General features: G+C 36.6%; 1 protein-coding gene across 5 annotated transcripts in view; it reads left to right on the top strand.

The window, feature by feature from the left end:
* The window catches only part of SYT14 (synaptotagmin 14), a 240,433-nt gene that overhangs the window by 148,994 nt on the left and 74,137 nt on the right, over window positions 1-17,302 (top strand). For all 5 annotated transcript variants that reach the window (XM_030936181.1, XM_030936183.1, XM_030936182.1 and 2 more), the window contains 2 exons: window positions 4,987-5,258; window positions 10,679-11,128. In XM_030936181.1, the coding sequence (XP_030792041.1) occupies window positions 4,987-5,258; window positions 10,679-11,128 (722 nt within the window). The remainder of the gene's footprint in view (window positions 1-4,986; window positions 5,259-10,678; window positions 11,129-17,302) is intronic.

Below are 17,302 nucleotides of genomic sequence, written 5' to 3'. Positions count from 1 at the left end.
GTGTCTTTATAGTAAAATGATTTGTAATCCTTTGGGTATATACCCAGTAATGGGATTGCTGGGTCAGATGGTATTTCTGGTTCTAGATCCTTGAGGAATCGCCACACTGTCTTCCACAATGGTTGAACTAATTTACACTCCCACCAACAGTGTAAAAGCATTCCTATTTTTCCACAACCTCTCCAGCATCTGTTGTTTTCTGACTTTTTAATGATCACTATCTTCAGGATATTTCTAATTTATATTGTGATTTCTTCTTTGATCCATGGATTATTTTGAAGTATGTTTTAATCTCTAGTTATTTTCGTTTACATTTCTGTACATTTTCTAGTTATAGTTTTGTTTCTGATTTCTAGTTTAATTCTGTAGTGGTCATGTAACCAGTGGATGTCTTGACTGTGAGTCGTCCACATTCTTGGTGTTTTGAACAAAGAATTGGACAAAATGCACAAACAAAGCAACAAAAAAAAAATGAAGCAATGAACTCATAGATTTATGCTAACATAGATTTAAGCATAGTGAAACAAAATTACACTCCACAGAGCAGCCCAAGAGCACTGGCTACAGAATTTTCTGTGGTTTAAATACCCTCTAACGGTTTCCCATTGGTTACTTGGCTACCTCCTATGTAATGAAGGACTGACCTGTGACCAGTCTGATTGGTTGGAGGAGGTGACCAATCAGAGGCTGAAGTGAAGTTACAGAGTTACCGGTGAAGACTTGGCTGGTCACCAGTCTGACTGTGGGAGGGGACCAATCAGAGGTACTTCCCATTTTTCGTCTGCCACACAGTGCAAAGGGAGTAGCCTCTGATCCTTTTGTTACTTGGGTGTGGAGAGCTGGGGTTTTACTTTTGATTCAGTCCTAGGAAGTCAGCACAGCCTTAGGTTTCCTGCCTTCAGACTTTATTCTTCTGCCTCGCTTAGAAAACATCCTCTTCATGCTTCCAATTTGTGAAATGTGTTGAGACTTAATTTATTGCCCAGCATATAATCAATTTTGTCAGATTTCCACAGGCACTTGAAAAAAAAAAAAAGAATTCTGCAGTTGTTGAATATACATCTTTTTTTTTAGAGCTGTGGTTCTCACAACTGTTTTAAAAGATAAGAACCACAGGTCATATTCCGTGTGTGCGTACATGCTATTTTTTCTATGGTAAGAAAATACTTCATCTTGTTTTGCAGGTGCCGTGCCATATGCAGATGGTAAATTAAAATGCATTTTAAGCATTTAAATATATTTTAAATATCCATGCCTAAATCCTTTTATAGATATGTTATTTATATAAAAATAGGGGTATGAAATTAGGTAATAAAGCAAGAACTAAAGTAATAGGAGGGCATCATCATGTGGTGTTTGATAGTTCCATAGAAATTTCTTCTTAAGGTTGATATTTACAGTGTAATTTAACAATAATAATATAAATTTTGTTACTTTATAAAATTATTTAAAAATTTTTCTTATATCAATTACATTTAAGCCAACTCTTATACACTATGTAGACTAAAAAGAGATTGCAAACATTTAAAAAGGAGGGATCTTCATAGCTGTATTTTTTAATGAAGTTTTTATTCCACCTACATTTGTGTGTTCTACACTTTAAAAAATAAAATGCAAAAATAAAGTGAAAAGTAAAGATAAAAGTGTGGTGTTACTATTTTCAAAACTTGAAGGATATGGTGTGGCTAAAATAAATTTTAGATATTCACAGCTTTAATGTTGTTTCTCTCAAATCCAGAAAACAGTAGTGAAGTCTACCCATTGAGCCCACTTAACATCTTTATATATCACAAACCCGTTTTGTGTAACTTGTGCTTTGGTCTCTGGAGCAAGAGTTACACTAAATCTAAAGTAGCACCAGATGCCTGGAGCTCAGCTGTGATAATTCACTTAGTCGGCCCACAGCTAGGCAGGGACCTAATATAAAAAAGCAAACCAAAGGAAATAAGGTGTAACATTATTACCAGACGGAAATTATCCTGTGCTGGCATATCAAAAAGAACCTCAGAAAAGGATTGTTATATTGAGGAAAACTATAACCACAGACAGAAAACAAAATACTCTGATCAAGAAAACAGGCCTGGCACAGTGCCTTATACCTGTAATCCCAACACCTTGGGATGCCGAGGCAGATTGCTTGAGCCCAGAAATTCAGGATCAGCCTGGGCAACATGGCAAGACCCTGTCTCTACAAACAGTTTTTAAAATTAGCCAGGCATGGTGGCACATGCCTATAGTTCCAGCTACTTGGGAGGCTGAGGAGGGGGGATCACTTGAGCCTGGGAGGTCAAGACTGCAGTGAGCCATGTTCACTGGATCATGAACTGGATCATGTTTGTTTTGTAACCAACATTCTTTCTCTTTCATCCTCCCTCCTGGATCCTACATTGTTTAGGCATCTACTCTTTTCCACATAGGTATGAAGAGTGAAGCTGGCGCCATCCCCAGCTTCAAATTTTGATGGCTTCTGATTAATTTAAGACAATTATGGTCATCCCATTTCTTCTACCAGTGATGGGTTTAGGAATAGACATGTGACCCAGGTCTGTGTATTGAGATCTGTGAGGCAATATGCTCAAGACTTCTAGGAAAGATCACCTCTCTTCTAAGAAAAAAGGTAAAGGAGTAGATGGTGTGCTGACTCCCAAAACCACTTAAGTTGGAAAATTTTTAATTGACTTCATGTTACAGTATTTAGGTATTACCCTTTAATTCGGTGGCTAATTAAATATGCACTTTTAAAGAGGCAGAGGATGTCAGTTTAATGATTGATAAACTTTGTCTTATCCCTTGAGAATATATTTGGAAACAGTAGAAAATCCAAATATTGTTGTTTTTTCTTCTTTAACAAATAGGGATTTGTCTCAGCCATCAAGTTTGGAGGTAGGTATTTAGTGATGTTTCAGATACCCGGACTTTTCATTTTCCTGCTTCTGCCTTCCTAGCTTTCATTCTCGTACTTACCACTGTATGGTCACAAGGTAGCTGCTGCTACTCCAAGAAGGAAGCAGGGGAAAGGCAAAGGGACAAAGGGGCATGCCAGTAGAGTCTGGCTGCTTTTATCAGGAAAACAAAACTTTCCTGGAAGGTTCACTCTGAAATCTGCTTAGATCTCATTGGCCACTCCTAATCGGAATGCTGCTTAGGAGAAAAAGAGGCTATGGATGGAGTCAAATCAGTCTGCCAGTGGTGGCAGCCACACATACTTACCCACCCCACATATATGGATCAAGCTAATTAACCGCCTAAAACCAATTGTCTCTTTACTATTCTGTAATTCTGTGGGTTATTTTGCTATGACTTGCAACATGTCTAATCTGTCTTCTTGAATTTAGCTTCAACTATATTAATTCAGCCACTTTTTTACTTTTTGCTTATGTTATAAACTAAAGTTAGTACAGCCGGCCCTCCATGTATGTGGATTCTGCATCTGTGAATTCAACCAACCTCAGATGGAAAATATTTGAAAAAATGTGTGGTTTCATCTGTACCAAACATATCAGACTTTTTCTTATTATTTCCCAAACAATACAGTATTACAACATTTACATAGCATTCACATTGTGTTAGATATTGTAAGTAACATCGAGATGATTTAAAGTATGTGGGAGGATGTACTTAGTTTATATGTAAATACTGCACCATTTTGTAACAGGTACTTGAGCATTTTTGCATTTTGGTATTTGAGAGGGAACGGTGGGGTTAGAACCAGTTCCCCACATATACTGAGAGATGACTCTGTGGATAGACTATTAGACTCACTAGGTAAGACATTTAGCTTTACTTTTTTTTCAGAATTGGGACCTCTGAGCAAATATGTAAATTTGTGCTACATTTGTGCAAATTATTATTTTTCATTTGAACCAAGCATTATGGTAATTTTTAAATGAAGCTTATAGTTCTTATGTAACTTTTTATCTTAGGAAGAACAGAGGAACTATTGAATATTTGAACTGAAATCCATAACAATGATAATACAAACTACTGTTTCAGGGTCCCTTGAGAAAAGAGATGCACAGTTCATTAAAAGAAAAAAAAAAGTGTTTACATTTAATGTTTAGTATTGCATTCAGAATTTATCTACAAAGACTTAGCTGTTCTTAAATTATGTACTGGGCTCTATTTCCCTCCTGTCCCCAACTCTGTCCTTGTTCACAGATACATTTATTCTCAATCACTGAGATAAATAATTGAGGTAAAAATTAAAAGGATAATTTTAGAGTGGAAGAAAATGTGATTTCATATTAACTGCTAGAGGTAGAGATGCCTACTATAGGCAAGATGGAGTCATAATTTACAAAGAATACAGACACAGATGTAGAGTGGGATAGAGTGCCATTATAATGGAGAAGAGACAGAACACAGCCTCCAATCTTTGCTGATTGATGGATGTTAGCAAACAGGGAATGGGCCTGATTCACAGTGCACCTCATTTTAGGATTCTGGATCCAGGACAGATGTAGAAAAACATTTCTGACACCGCCAGCTGAATGCTAGTTTAAGTTCATCTCAGTAACTGAAGAACATAGGTGAGTTCTTGTTGAACACAGCTGAAGAACAAGCAGAGATATTATGTTTGTTTTTCCAACCATATTTGTATTGCTTTGACCCTAGGGTGGCCACAGATCACAGGGTAACAGATGAAGTACGTATACATCAGGATTGTTTTGAGAGAGACAAATAAATACACTGTTTAACTAATACTTATCACTCCCTCATTTTTATGATATGTAACAGGATCTTTCTTTGTATATGACTTTTATTTTTCCTAATCTTATTATGCAGGAGGTGAGGAGTGGGAAACCAGATTATTCTATTTGTGCCTCTGAACTAGGGAAGAAGAGAAGTCATTAGTAAATCTAATAGTTATGTTGCCATCAATTTTTCGATCCAGTTTTCAAAAGTTATTTACAGTTATTGTGTATAACACTATACTGCGTGTTGAGGCTAATTGGAAACAGTGACCAGATTCTTAATCATTATCAGGAAACTGCATTCAGAGAATGAGAAGAACACCCCCGCTGGATGAATTGCAGCCACCACCATATCAGGATGACAGTGGTTCTCCCCATCTGTCATGTACACCCTCAGAAATTGGGGACAGTAAATGTGAATTTTCCCACTGCAGCAACAGTCCAAGATGCTCATATAACAAGTGCCCAAGTGAAGGAAGCACAGGTCATGAAATAGAAAGTTTTCATAATAAAGGATATGAAGAAGATGTTCCAAGTGACAGCACTGCAGTCCTGAGCCCTGAAGTAAGTAAAAGCACATAGAAGTTTGAAAATGAATGTTATTTGGAGAATAATAATCCTGTGCTTCTCCTCTTGGTAAGAAGAATTGATTTTATCAGTATCTTATTCCTTTGTAACTTATAGTACCAGTATCCATCCTTAATCTAATCTTTATCCAACAAACTTATCAGGAATGTCCCAACTAGTCTTCAACTGCCCCCACTCCCCAACCCCAAGCCCCACCACCAAAGGAAGATGGGTACCTACAGATGTTTTTTTTTTTAACACTTTGTATAAAACATTCTAGAATAATTTATTTTATCATTTATTTCATCTTGAGGCTACTATTTGTATTATTTTATTTTATTTTGGATTTTTTTTTTTTTACTATTAGGAGGTTACTCAGTATTTCACAAGTCTTTCATAATCTTATTGTATTTTCATATCATAGAAAATACAAGGGATAAATGATGATCAGCTTTACTAATGAAATTTGAATCCACGGCTTCATGCATTCAGAGTGGCTGGTTAGTTGGGCTTTAAGTTTACTTACTGTTTTGGAGCAAAAATGTGAAAATGACAACAAAAATAATTTTGTGGCCATTTTGAAGTATTACTGTATTCTAAAAAGAATTTGTTTTAATGTTTATGTCATAATGAAAACAATAAAGGCAATCTAGAGGTTTTATAATTTAGTATTCAGATTTACTTTCAAGTTTTTTGTTTTTGTTTTTGAGACAGGGTCTCGCTCTGTCACTCAGAACAGAGTGTAGTGGTGCAATCACAGCTCACTGCAGCTTCCTCCCACCTCAGCTTCCCAAGTAACTGATACTACAGGTGTGTACCACCACACCCACAGATTTTTTAATTTTTTTGTAGAGACAGGGTTTCACTATGTTGCCCAGGCTGGTCTCAAATTCCTGGGCTCAAACAGTCTTCCTCCTTCAGCCTCCCAAAGTGCTGGGTTTGCAGGCATGAGCCACTGCACTCAGCCTACTTAAAAGTTTTAGATTGCAAGTTTTTACTGCTTTTTTCCAGACAACATTCAGTAATACTGAAATATGTCCGTATTCTTACCAGACAAATTTTCAGATCTGCTGCCAAAATTAAATAATAGATGTAGTTTCCTAATACCCAGAACAATTAAGCTATGGATAGAATTTCCTTAATTTTAAGTTTTTCTTTTATAATTGTTAAAAATACCTTGTATCTGTTATTACTTTTTTTAGTATTCCTAGTATTACAGTATCTGACCTAGAAGAAAATTGTACATTGATATTTTAAGTTTAATATATCGTTATTTTATTATTTTTCATGATGTATGTTTCTTTGTGTTCCATTACCTAAACAAATTTGAGACAACTGTTTTGTAGCTTTGTAAACTACATATACAGCTCACAAGTTAACAGTGAAGCCTGGATTGTGGGATTAATAAACAACAACAATAATACCATCACCACTGTGTCAGGAATTTTGCTATGAGCTTTATGTAGTCTGCTCATTTAATTCTAACAACCACATCTTTAGGAGGTGGTTATTTCCATTTTATAAATGAAAACATTAAGAGTCAGAGAGCTAAACAATTTGACTAAGTACAAGCAGCTCTTAAATAGTGGAACTACAGTTCAAACCCAGGTCTTTCTGACTGCCAAAACGGTGCTCTTAACAACTATATTATATTGTCTTTTTTGATCCAAAACGTTGTGTGAGAAATTACTTTGATTCAGTGCTACCCTCCAAACATTACCAGGCAAACTCTCTCAGAGGACTAAAGGACCAAAGTAAGATGCTCAAATTATGTATGTGTGTGTGTGTGAGAGAGAGAGAGAGAGAGAGTGTGTGTGTTTTAATCCATTTCACATACAAAGCAAGAAGTAAGAGGAGCTAGATGAAATCAGAAATCCGTTAACACACCTAGGGATAAGCTGCAAGTGGGTATAGGTAGCAAGACCACATTGTGTGAGTCCTGGTTTATGCAGTGCCCATACATCCTATCTCACTGTCTCTTTTCCATCAGCATTCCTATTTATGATGTACAAGGACCAGAGTTGAGATTTGAACAAGAGTACCAAGAGCCAACAGCACACACTTGTTTGTTTTGTGGGAGAGATATAGTTATACTCCTGGCCGTCACTTAAACTTGTCAGTTAGCCTGCTAGGCAGTTGTAGGTTTTATCTGCATTTCTTAAGTAGAGGACATGGGTGACAGAGCTGTCAGCCCAGCTGCATGATCGTGGCTTGTGCATTTCATCCCTTTCTATAGGTAACACTCATTTGATCCATCATATTTTCTATTTAATCTTTCTTTGGCATACAAGTTATTAACTATTTGTATTTAATATCTTATGAATTCTGCCTATGTCTCACAAGCTGCTTCTTAACTCACTATCTATAGTTATCACACACTGTGAGTTTTGTCCGGATTTCAGAAGCTGCTAACTTGCTATCTGTAACCACTTCTTTGGAATTTCCTCCATCCTGCTTATTTTTGTGTCTTGTAGTAGCATTGAATGTACTCAAACAATATAGCAAATGCATATTACAGAAATATTTAGATGTGAATGGTGATAGCCTATGCTAATGTAAAATTCACTTTTGTGGTTTTTCAAGTTTATTTTGCATCCTTGTAATAGATATTATGTGTCAGATAGAAAATTCTCACTTTTCTCTTGGTTTAATCCAGGCTGTAGTTATCTTAGAGCTTATCCACATACATGATTAAACTGAGAGAGGAGAGAAGGTTCAGAAGAATTTCATGGGAAGGAGTTTGTAAACACTGTTGATGACCTATTGCTATCTAAATAAAGTTTTTTAAAAACTGGTCCAGATACCTTGAAAGGAAGGATTGTTTGCTTATTGCCTATTTTCAGAATACAAATAATGTCTTTTATCTGTAAATGTTCCACCCTTTCAACACTGGGTTTCGCAAGAATTGTTGGCATGTTTGAAAAAAAAGAAAAAACAATCAGGGAGGCACCAAGAGAAACAAAGTTGAAAAATAGCTATCTAGGACCTGATAAACATTTTTATTGCCTGAAAATCTTAGCTGTCATGATGCTGTTTTAGAAAATCTTTAATTGAAATACCAAAACCATGTAACTAATAATCTTTTAATTACCAATTATAAAGTAGTATACATTAAAACATTTTGCTCTAAACTGTAAATTTTAATAGAATAAGAATATGTTTTGATTTTCTCATACTACATGAAAAACTGAATTCTCTTATGGGAATTTATTCCTTCCCCCCAAGTATTGTTCTTCTGTTGTTTTTTTCCCCCATACATTATACCAACTAGCATGTAAGATTTATAAGACCAAGGACTAACTGGGCATGGTGACTCCACACCTGTAATCCCAGCACTTTGGGAAGCCAAGGCAGGAGGGTTACTTGAGCCCAAGACTTTGAGACCAGCCTGGGTAACATAGTAAGACTTTTATCTCTTCTAAAAATCGGAAAATTTAGCCCGGTGTGGTGGTGTGTGCCTGTGGTTCCAGCTATTCAGGAGGCTGAGGCAGGAGGATTACTTGAGCATGGGAGGCCAAGGCTGCAGTGAGCTGTGATTGTGCCATTGCACTCCAGCCTGGTTGACAAAGCAAGACTCTGTGTCAAAAAAAAAAAAAAAAAAAATGAAGGACTCATGTCTTTTTAGTTCTCTCTGCGGAAAGAAGCACTCTCCCGACCTAAAATAGGGCTTGGCACATAGTAGGTACAGTAGTTACGGTACATGTTAAGCTGCTACAACAAAAAGACCCCTCAGCCCCCACCAAATACAATGGCTAAGGAACACAGAAACTTATTTCTCTTTTGTTTAACAACAGTGCAGGGTGAGCAGGGGGCTTTGCTCTATGAGATTATTCAGGGACCCAGTTCCTTCTCTTCTGTTGCTCTGCCTTGCCGTAGGGTATTGTCCTAGTCCACATGGTCTGAGCAGACCCACACATCCTGACTGTATATCTGCTTGTGAGAAGAGTGAGACAGAGAGTGGAGAGCAAGTAATTTCTTATATAAACCTGATCTGGATGTTTCACACATAAATTATTTTTGCCTCCCATTGGCCGAAGCTGAGTCATGTAGTCGTATGAGCTATAATAGAGGCACTGAAGTATAGTCTCTTATGGACAGTGTTTTTTCTTTTTCTTTTTTTTTTACACAAAGTCTCACTCTGTCACTGACACTGGAGTCCACTGGCATGATCTTGGCTCACTGCAACCTCTGCCTCCCTGGGTCGAGCGATTCTCCTGCCTCACCCACCTGAGTAGCTGGGACTACAGGCACCTACCACCCATACCCAGTTAAGTTTTGTATTTTTAGTAGAGATGGGGTTTCACCATGTTGGCCAGGCTGGTCTCAAACTCCTGACCTCAAGTGATCTGCCCACCTCGGCTCCCCAAATCTTGTGGGTTGTATTTCTAGCTAACACTCAGGAAGATTTTGTTTTGTTTTGTTTTGTTTTATAAATGGAAAAAGAGAAGACAGAGATTCAGTAGTATTCACTGCCACTCAAAGTTTAGAAAATTTTAAAAATTTATTAAATTGGCCCACATTTTGAAATGAGAATTATTTAAGATTTATTAAAATACTTGAAGAGGCAGAGTGGTATAGTTGAAAGGTCAGAGACCTAGGTTTGACATTGTTGGTAACTAGCTAAAACCGTTATTACATTCTAGATAGATAGACTGGCAGGAATTTGAGACAATTACAGGAAAAATGGTTATAATTTCTTTTAATTTCATAATTAAAATGTACCATTTCAGCCTTTCTTGAACTTTTAAAATGTGTGTTCTGTCATTTTAAATAGTCATTAACGTTAGAAAATAATGTGTTTTTAATTGTGGTTAGAAATTGAAGTAAATATAGTCTATGTTATGGAAAGTAAATATTTGCTGAGATTTTGAGACCTTTATTTATCCTTTCACATTTCCATTGATTTTTAAGTCTAAATATCTTTATATTTTATTACAGATTGGGGTGTTTTAGAACAAACTCTGAAAACGGAGCCAAATTTTTCAATAGCATTATACTTTTACTTATGTTCTGTTCCTCTGCAGCCTGATACTGTGCTGTCAATGGCATTGTTTATAACATTGAAAGTAAAATGTAGTAGTTTTCTACAAAAGGAGCAGATATACCCACTAAAGGATGTATTTTAAATTATCGTTTATAAAAACATACATCACACTTTCTCAGAATTGTAATGGTGAATATTAAATTCTAAACATGTCTTTATTATCATAAGTTTTGAGTTTAACTTAACTGCTTATAGTAATCTCGCCCTATAGGGTTGCTTTTGGTTGTAGTTGACTGTGAATTGTTATTGTATTACTTTCTTTGTGGCAGAATTGTTTTCACATCTTCCTTCTAAAGAAACATCGAGTATTTATTGACATGCTAGGTTAAATAATTGAGTTAAAAACTCTAACATTTAAATTTTCTTTTCTTAGGATATGTCAGCTCAAGGATCATCATCACAGCTTCCTAAACCTTTTGATCCTGAGCCAGAAGCTAAATATGGCACACTGGATGTGACTTTTGACTATGACTCACAAGAACAGAAGCTTCTGGTAACAGTGACAGCTGTCACAGACATCCCAACATATAACAGGACAGGTGGCAACTCATGGCAAGTACACCTTGTTCTTCTACCTATAAAGAAACAGAGAGCAAAAACCAGCATCCAGAGAGGACCATGCCCTGTCTTCACAGAAACATTTAAATTTAATCATGTTGAATCTGAGATGATTGGAAATTATGCAGTTCGGTTTAGACTGTATGGTGTACATCGCATGAAAAAAGAAAAGATTGTGGGGGAAAAGATTTTTTATTTAACAAAATTGAATCTTCAAGGGAAAATGTCATTGCCTGTGATATTGGAACCTTCTTACAATCATTCTGTGAGTATCTCATCAAATGGCCTGAATACAGTTTATGTTCATGGTTTATAGTGTACACAATTTTAAAAATCTTTAATCAAGCCAACAAGTTTGTCAGTCTATTTTTTAACATAGTAATCATGCCTTTTCAAAAATATCTAACCCCTGGATAGATAGATATACTTTTTCTTACCTAAAAAAATTGCCCTTGAAGATAATTTGTGATTTATGTCTTTTATTTTATCCTTCACAGAGTTTTGGCCCAGGGTTTTACATGTTTGTTTGTTTGTTGAACATTTATTAAATGTTTGATTATGAAGTCATCCAAACTCCTTATAGAATTTTAAGTATCAGCCCCATATATTATTTGCTATATGGCAGAAAGGATTTGCCCTTACAGAATATGTACTGCTCCCTAGGTCATGACTGGATATGTTTCCAGAACTTCTGTGAAATTATTTTAAAGTTTCAAAATAAATCTGGCCTCAGTAGACTTTCCACCCTTTTTAAACAGATTGTGAAGTACTTCAAGAGAACCCTTAAGCTTAGTACTTTGAGCTAGTTCTTTTCTCTTTTTGTCCTCCAGATGATAATCACATATAAATCTCTCTCTCTGTCTTCATATTTTAAAGTAAATTCCCACAAGGCATTGCAAATCACAGGAGAGAAATGTCTGCACTGTTTATTTAAACCAGGGAGATACATTATGCCACATTTAGATTATGAAAAAATCTGTGATATGCTATAAGTGTACATTACGGTTTATATTTATTCCTCTCTGTTATTTTGAAAACAAAGCATTTTAAAAATATAAATATACAGATTTTAGAATAGATTTATATTTTAAAATAAAGGTATACTATTTTAGTGTTGTTTTAAGCTTTTAAATGTGTAAGCTTCAGTCCAAGTAGTTTAGGGTCTCATTGCATTTACACCAGGCAACATTTTATGTTGTAGGAACTTCATTCACAGTCAGACCATACCAGTTTAACTAAATGATTTCAATGTCTTTAAGTACAAAATGATGATGGTAAACATAGTATATTCATATGGGTTTCTAGGATAAGAATTAATATCTTTCAGGAAAATTGATAACTTGTTATCCTTTTAAATTTTCAGAATTATCATTTTGGGGAAATGCCTTTTTAAAATAATAGCAGCAGCTTATAAGAGGGGAGAAAAAAGAGTGCAGGCAATATTTCAGGGGGGAAAGAACAAATTTTTCATAAAATTTAATAATCTACAGTTATTAATATGATTTCTAAACTTTTTCATTATTTGGTCTGGGTGATCACTAGTTATTCTGTGGAAAATACACCCTTATCTAGAAATAACTTATTTAAATTCGCAGAGAAAGACTCTGTCATCAAGAGGTATGTAATTTATCTGTTCCCAATTGTGTTTTAATTACATTCGTTTCACAAAGAGAATGAAGTCATAGAAAATAATACTGTCTTATCTCTGTTCAAACTAAGCAATTTTTTAATGGACCTACATTACATGTGTTAGCTTCTAGTCATTGATTCTATAATCTTTTTCTGCCAACCAGTACAATAATTGAGGAAAAAGTGCTAAATAAATAGCTTGTAAGACATAACATTTCTTTTTTATTAACTTTTATTTTAAGTTCAGGGGTACATGTGCAGGTTTGTTATATAGGTAAACTTGTGTCATAGGGGTTTGTTTTACAGATTATTTCATCACCCAGGTATAACCCAGGTATAAAGCCCAGGACCTAATAGTTAATTTTGCTGATACTCTATCTTCTCCCACCCGCCACCCTCTGATAGGCCCCATTGTCTGTTGTTCCTTTCTAAAGATGTAACATTTGTATTTGAATAAAATTATCCATCTTCTGCCCTTAGAGAATATTTTCTCTGTGTTGACATGCTTCTCAAATTTAGTACCCTATATTTAATAATTCTTCTTTGTTGCTTTCCTTCTTTCTCCACCTTCTCAAATCTCATTGATTCCTTTTGGCTTCTGTGCTATCAGTTATTTAGTTGTTAAAATATACCAATAGAATGTGTATATTCTATATATACTATAGTATTAATGTTCTCTTTGCTTAAGTTTTAATATTAACTTTGTGGGGAGATCTTGTGATTACAGTTTACTTGGGTGAGTTTGGCTCTAATTTTTGTAAGATGTAGTAATACATCTGTAAGAGATATACTCATAATTAAACATTTGTTCTAGTTGCTTTTTTTTCCCCCAGAGTCAGGGTCTCACTCTGGGAAAAGTCAGGATCACCCAGGCTGGGGTGTAGTAGTGCAATCATGGCTGACTGTAGCCTGAAACTCCTGGGCTTAAACGATCCTCCCACCTCAGCCTGTCAAATAGTTAGGACTACAGGTGCACACCACCAGGCCTGGCTAATTTTTTTTTTTTTTAGAGATGGGGTCTTGCCATGTTGTCCAGGCTGGTCTTGAACTCCTGGCCTGAAGCGATTCTCCCACATCAGTCTCCCAAAATGCTGGGATTACAGGCTTGAGGCAGCATGCCAGGCCTTCTGGTAGCTTTTGAATACTTATTATTGTTGTCATTTTTGTTGTAAGGATATTAGCCTTTTGGCAAGGAAAATTTTAATCCAGCCAAAGAACTTGCAAACTACCATTAAAACACATTTAAGCTTACAGTTTTTTTTTCATAGATAATAGGAAAATAGAATTTTGCATATAAAATTTAGTTTTATAGCTAGTTTTGCAGGAACTGATTGAGAGAAAAAAAGACCAATGTCACCAAAATGACTTTCTGAGGACTAAACAGTGGGTTTCCCTGAGAATAAGATTAAAGTTTAACATTAAGGCCGGGGCGCAGTGGCTCATGCCTGTAATCCCAGCACTTTGGGAGGCTGAGGCAGGTGGATCACGAGGTCAGGAGATTGAGACCATCCTAGCTAACATGGTGAAACCCCATCTCTACTAAAAATACAAAAAATTAGCCGGGTGTGGTGATGTGCACCTATAGTCCCAGCTACTTGGGAGGCTGAGGCAGGAGAATGGTGTGAACCCAGGAGGCGGAGCTTGCAGTGAGCCAAGATCACGCCACTGCTCTCCAGCCTGGGTGACAGAGCAAGACTCCATCTCAAAAAAAAAAAAAAATTAAAATACCATTTGAAGTGTTCCTTCTTGATCATTGCATGATAGAAAATATACTAAGAGTTAAAAAGCATAATTTCTTTCTACTGACTAGCCATGTAAACTAAGTAAATCATCTGATCATTTTGGGTATCAGGTTTCTCATTAGTGAAATGAGAGGATTAGACCAAGTGATCTCTAAAGGCCTATCCATCTCTGATATTATCTAATTATGCTAGTATATGTTGGGGAAGGAGTTAGGTAGGAACAGAAATTGGTGAATTTTAGATGAGTTTTGTATGCTTGATATAACATTTTGTGGCAGACATGTATTATGTTTTCTCACTCTTCCACCTTTTCAGTAACTATCTGGGAATAACTATGTCTACCTCCCTAAGGTAAGCCATAAGTTGACTTTCGCAGTCTCACTGGTAGGTACGGCAGAAGTTGTGTGACCTAGACTCTGCCACTCATATTCATTTTCAAGAAACCTCAATACAGACTGAACAAAGAAGCAGGCACTGCACTCAGATCATGTTTCCATGAAGTTGATGGTGGAGGTATCTGGTTTTCAGAGGCAATAGAAACTCTGTTATAAAATAGCTCTGCTGATGCAGAAATGGTATTGGTGCTGGGCCACTAACAGTTGCAATAGAGAAAAGTCCTTGGCAGAAAAGAATCCAGTGAGAACAGCAGCAGGTTCTCCTCACCCGACCTATTCGGTAGTATGGTTTTTAGACTTCATTCTTGAGAAGCTTAATCATTAACTTGGTTCTTTATTCATCCCTATTCCTTTAATAAATTACTATTCCACTTAATGAGTCAGTTAGCTTCTGTTGTTTTCAAATAAGAATCGTGAAATAGCCATATGGTTTACTATTAACTTGCTTTAGTACTGTCTTATGCCAAACTCAGTAGCTAGAATGTTGTCAGTTATCCTTCCTACCATGGTATATATCCCTCTCATAATTTGAACTCTTCTTACATACTCAGCTTTGTTCAGATGGCACTCTTTCTTAGCATATAACCCCAATTAATTTCTTCACTTGGATTTTTGGTACTATATTACTCTCTGTAACAGTTGCATAAAGTAGCCTTTCCCTTTTTCCTCATCCTGGTTTTACGTCTAATTGCAGCTTATTAGATTTGTTAATATTATTATATTTGATTGATTAATAATAAAACTTTATTCTTTCTCTCACAAACATACACACAACCCTTCCTGTACAAACAGTATTTAATGAGCCTGATCTCTTCGGAGTGGCTAGGAATAATAGTAGTGAGGTTACCTACACATTGGACAGTTCTCATAATATAGGAATCTTTATTAAATCCTTGGTTTACTTTAAATAATATATATGGTTTTTGGTGAGTTGCCTTTTAGGAAAACTGATATTTGACAAAGCTGTGTTGTATTTCATCTTGAAATAAGGTTCTCTACATTAATAGATGAGCTGCAGGCGTACCTGTTAAGTTTTTTTTCTGTAGACAAATGGTTCTCAAAGTATGATTCCTGGACCAATAACATCATCACATAGGAACTTGATAGAAGTGCAGATTCTCAGTCCCTCTCTGAAACTTTCTGAATTAAAAAAAACTCTGAGGGTAGGGCCCAGCAATCTGCATTTTAACAAGCACTGTACATTATTCTGATATACATTAAAGTTTGTGAATCACTGCTTTTGACCAGGGTTTGCAAACTACGACTTGTGAGTCAACTGTGGCATGTAGCCTGCTTTGGTAAGGTCTGTTGCTCCTCCCTGCAAAAGCAGCATAGATTACCACTCTGTTGAACTCAGGTGTGGCCACATGACTTGCTTTTAACTTCTGCTCATAACCTTTAAGAATCAGAATAATGCTTTCACTATTATGGAAGCATGTGTGGAAATGGAGCCTCTTTGAGCTTTGAAGGAAGCCTCTGTTGCCGGTCCAAAATCCGTATGTTGTATAAGGAGGAAGTAAACCATTGTTGAATTAAACTGCTGAGAATTTGGAGTTCTCTGTTACTATAGCATAATCTACCCTTGCTGAAAAACATTTGCTCTTCTGACTAAGGAGTACATTAACCCCTGTGGGAAGAGAATCAGATGAAGCAGGTAATATAGTTCGGATGTCCCCTGCAAATCTCATGTTGAACATGTTGAAATGTAATCCCCAGTGTTGGAGGTGGGGCCTGGTGGGAGGTGATTGGATCCTGGGGGCAGATTTCTCACAAATGGTTTATTTTAGCACCATCCTCTTGCTGCTGTCCTCACGATAATAAATTATTTATCATGGGATCTGATTGTTTAAAGGTCTGTAGCATCTCCCCCTCTCTCACTCTTGCTCTCTTCATGTAACATGCCTGCTTCCATTTTTGCCTTCTGCTGAGAGTAAAAGCTCCCAGTGGCCTCCCCAGAAGCTGAGCAGATTGCTGCACCATGCTTGTACAGCCCGCAGAACTGTGAGCCAATTCAACCTCTTTTCTTTAAATTGTCCAGGTATGTCTTTATAACAACATAAGAATGGCCTAACACAGCAGGGAATTGACTAATGCAGTTGCCTTCTTCTGAAAGAATCTAAGGCACCATATGTGTTCCAGATTCAATTACCTGGGAAGCAGACTCTGAGAGGGAGTTTAGGGTGCCAAATGTTTGTTAAGGAGTGCTCTTGGGATTCATACTTGTAAAAGAGAGGAGATGGAAGCAGGATTGGGCAGAGAGAAGTCAAGCTGCAGTGCACGCCCAATGACAGTCTTAGCCAACCCCCAGGGAACTCTGGAACTAAAATAGTCCTTTAGAGTTGTCCCCATTTGGGCTGAGATGGCTAGGCCTTTATACTCCCATCAGTCAGTCATTGGATATTGGTTGCCCCTTGTATTAGTCTGTTCTCATGATGCTAATAAAGACATACACAAGACTGGGTAATTTATAAAGGAAAGAGGTTTAATTGACTCACAGTTCCACAGGGCTGGGGAGGCATCTTGAAACTTAAAATCATGGCAGAAGGGGAAGCAAACATGTCCTTCTCCACATGGCAGCAACAAGCAGAAGTGCCAAGGAAAAGGGGGAAAAGCCCCTTATAAAACAATCAGATCTCGTGAGAACTCACTCACTGTTATGAGAACAGCATGAGG

Source organism: Rhinopithecus roxellana, chromosome 8 (genome assembly GCF_007565055.1).
Source record: "Rhinopithecus roxellana isolate Shanxi Qingling chromosome 8, ASM756505v1, whole genome shotgun sequence".
Classification (NCBI taxonomy): domain Eukaryota; kingdom Metazoa; phylum Chordata; class Mammalia; order Primates; family Cercopithecidae; genus Rhinopithecus; species Rhinopithecus roxellana.
This window is presented reverse-complemented; position numbering and strand designations above follow the sequence as displayed.